Source organism: Phytophthora parasitica (assembly GCF_000247585.1).
Source record: "Phytophthora parasitica INRA-310 unplaced genomic scaffold supercont2.258, whole genome shotgun sequence".
Lineage (NCBI taxonomy): Eukaryota > Oomycota > Peronosporomycetes > Peronosporales > Peronosporaceae > Phytophthora > Phytophthora nicotianae.
Window position 1 is genome coordinate 10,491 of NW_008649244.1, and position 3,019 is coordinate 13,509.

The following is a 3,019-nucleotide window of genomic DNA, read 5'->3' on the forward strand; positions in this document are numbered from 1 at the left end:
TAAAAGCTTCAATAAAATAGCCCTCCCCGAATACAAGACCTCTACTTCAGTAAGAAAGCCATTTTATTAAAAAGTAATAAAAGTAGAAAAAAATATCATTCCACGGATTGGTAATAGCTTCTAGAGCGAGTCCGATAGCTTCTAAAGTATTGTCGGCAATTGGATTATGCAGTTCTGGGCCGCGACGGAGAGCGTGACTGTGTCGAGTTCGGTCACTGCGGCTGGATTATCTATGAATCCACACGATTGCTTCATTGCCCGCAACGATGTCTTCGTAGAGTCGTTTCTGAAGAGATGGAGGACATGACCGACGATAAAAGCTGATGTGTTCAATATTAAGTACGACCGAGATCCTTAGATGATATTGCCCTTCTAGGACTAGCAAAGATTAGAAGGCCTTCCCCGAATAGTTGGCTGTTCAACCAGCTTCGAATAAATACAAGACCGGCTTATATTCGGGTAAATTCGTTGATAATAACAACGCGTTTACACAGCCATTTCGCATCATGGCAGACGCGAACTCGGACGTCGCCGCGCCTGTGGTGGTGACCACACTGCCGTCCATGAATCCTCCGCTGTTCTTCGAGATCGTGGAGGAACAGGTGTACCGCTCCAACAAGTGCGATGCGTCGTCCTTCCCGTTCCTGGCCACGCTGCAGCTCAACACGGTGGTGTATCTCTCATACGACGATCTCTCGCGTGATCTGGCCGCCTTCTTCGCCGAGAAGGAGATCAACGTGGTGCGTACCAATACACTCAAAGCAGTGATCAGCAAATGCTAAGAGTATATGGAGAGCAGATCCACTTGGGCATGAAGTATCGCACTGCGTCATCCCAATGGAAGGGTATTTCAGAAGGAATGGCTAAAGAGACCATCGAGTGCATCCTGGATCAGAGACGACACCCCATTCTGGTCATGTGCAAGTGCGACATATAAACTTTGGGTTTGTTTTGGCGATAGATCCTCATTGAGTTTTGATGTGGCTGTAGGACTGGTGTGCATTTTGCTGGCACAATGATCGGCTGTCTGCGCCGTCTGCAAAACTGGAGCTTGACGTCGACAATTGACAAGGCGAGTAGATGTTTGAAGTGTCAGAGCTGGTGCTGCTGACTAAAACCTGATGATGAATGGTGTGCAGTATCGTAACATTGCAGGCAGTGTCAAAACTCGCTTCGAGAACGAGCAGTTTATAGAGCTATTTGACGTCGACTTGGTCACTCTGCCGCAGCAACTGCCGTCGTGGTTTACTGTCCACCAACGACTCACGGTATGACACTAAAGGCATTTTCTGTGATTGCAAGCGTGCTGATATTGTGTGGGCGTGCAGGAAGAGGAGCGGATTGCGCTGACCAGGGGCGAGTTTTTCCCCGGACGAACTCCTGACAAAGTCGAAGAACTACCGCCACCCCAACAGGATGAGTCAGAGACTAAGGCAGACGAGGAGCATCGTTCAGAGGCAGAGGAAACACCGACAGAAGCAGGAGAACCTCCCGTGCTGGCGTACCAGAAGTATTTCTTCTATCTACAAGGTCCATTGGTATCTTCGTCTGTCAAGTTCTCAGAGAAGAAGAGTATTATTGGCGACGATGACGATGATTAGGCATTAGCAAACCCCTGTCTGTATTATTGACCACCACCAGCATAAAGTCGATCGAAAAATGCAAAGCGATGCTGACACAAATCTACAAAGTCAAGGGTAGCAACCTCGTGGAGTGCTTAGGTCAGGTCCTGAGCGACATCGACCTCTCCAACAATGCTCTCCTTGATACGTAGCAGCAGCGTAATCTTCCATGGTTCAATCTTGGAGATTGTGTCGAACTGGAAGACGGCGTCAGCGAACGCGTCGGCATTGAAAGCCTCGTAACTCTGGTTCATGGCCTGCAGGAACTTGCCTTCACGGCTGTCTGCGAAGGTGTAGTCGATATCCTGGAATTCCTCCCACTTCATCTGTACGAGCACCATGTCCTTGGTGGCCAGTGCGCAAATACCAGCGTTAAGAAGGTGGTTCTTGGCGTTAAACTTGAGCAAGTTCGACTCCATCGAAGTCTTCGCGATACTCTCGTAGATCTCCAACGCCGCGTCGTACCTGCATAAATAAATTAATCGCCAATTCTCTACTCTAATAAAATCTAAGTCGTCACTCACTTTTCCAGTTCAGCTGAGAACTGTGCCACCTTGAGCATCATATTGTTGGCAGAAGACGACTGGTTCTCTCCAGAGAAGTAGTCGGCAGCCTGGCGGTAAGCTTCAAGTGCTTCCTCCTTGTTGTCCTGCTGTTCGTAGATCTCGCCGATCTGCTTCTGCAGCTTAGCAGCGTTCGAGAAGCGACCGGCGTCGCACAGCATCGAGATGGCCGTCTTGAAGTGAACCATGGCATCTGCACAGCAGCAACAACAACGTGGTTAGTCAGTTCCAGTCATCGCATTCTTCTACGTGCAGCACTCACCCATGGGGTTCACCTTGGCTAGAGCCTCCGCTGCCTGTTGATAGAACTGGGCTGCACGCGAACTCTCATTCAAACGAGACTGCAACAACAACAACAACAAAAAGCACAGTATTAGTCTCCAGCAGTTTTGGAGCGTATTCGTCCGCTTAAAACGCACTTGGCACCGCGCGCATCTCTCGTAAGCCTCAGCAGCCTTTTGCCCTACATCGTAGAAGTAATAATTATGTTTGTTAGCTGCAGCAGGGAATAATAATTAGGTTATGTGCGACGCGTACAGTTCTTGGCGATCTTGAACTGGTTGCCGGCCTTCTCGAAGAGGTCACTGGCGTCCTCATGGCGCTGCGAGCTCGAGCCGAAAGAGAAGAAGGACGACTTCTTCAGCGCCTTCTCGCCCTGCGCCAGGTACTCGTTGGCCTTGGCTTCGGCGGACATAGCGAACTGATTCTTCCGTCCTCGTGCCAAAAGTGGTATTATTCCCCCAAAGCTAACGCCTTTTCTTCTTTCTAGCAGGGAGGCTGGCTACGCGAAATGCCTCACGCTTGGCTTGGCTAAAGCACTTTTCCTGAAAAAAA

General features: G+C 49.5%; 2 protein-coding genes across 3 annotated transcripts; one reads left to right on the plus strand and one right to left on the minus strand.

The window, feature by feature from the left end:
* The first annotated feature begins 463 nt into the window (after positions 1–463).
* Positions 464–2,144, plus strand: PPTG_20005. 2 transcript variants are annotated; one of them, XM_008918668.1, is made up of 5 exons: positions 464–740; positions 800–924; positions 991–1,072; positions 1,140–1,268; positions 1,329–2,144. In XM_008918668.1, the coding sequence occupies exons 1-5, from the start codon at positions 507–509 to the stop codon at positions 1,599–1,601; spliced, it is 843 nt and encodes a 280-aa protein (XP_008916916.1). In that variant the 5' UTR covers positions 464–506; the 3' UTR covers positions 1,602–2,144. The 2 variants fall into 2 exon arrangements, with proteins under 2 accessions (XP_008916916.1, XP_008916917.1); XM_008918669.1 differs by having other exon boundaries at positions 464–924.
* Positions 1,580–3,001, minus strand: PPTG_20006 (hypothetical protein). Its single transcript, XM_008918670.1, has 5 exons — positions 2,723–3,001; positions 2,605–2,648; positions 2,448–2,526; positions 2,147–2,378; positions 1,580–2,087 (listed from the first exon to the last, which is right to left on the minus strand). The coding sequence occupies exons 1-5, from the start codon at positions 2,877–2,879 to the stop codon at positions 1,718–1,720; spliced, it is 882 nt and encodes a 293-aa protein (XP_008916918.1). The 5' UTR covers positions 2,880–3,001; the 3' UTR covers positions 1,580–1,717.
* Positions 3,002–3,019: the final 18 nt, after the last annotated feature.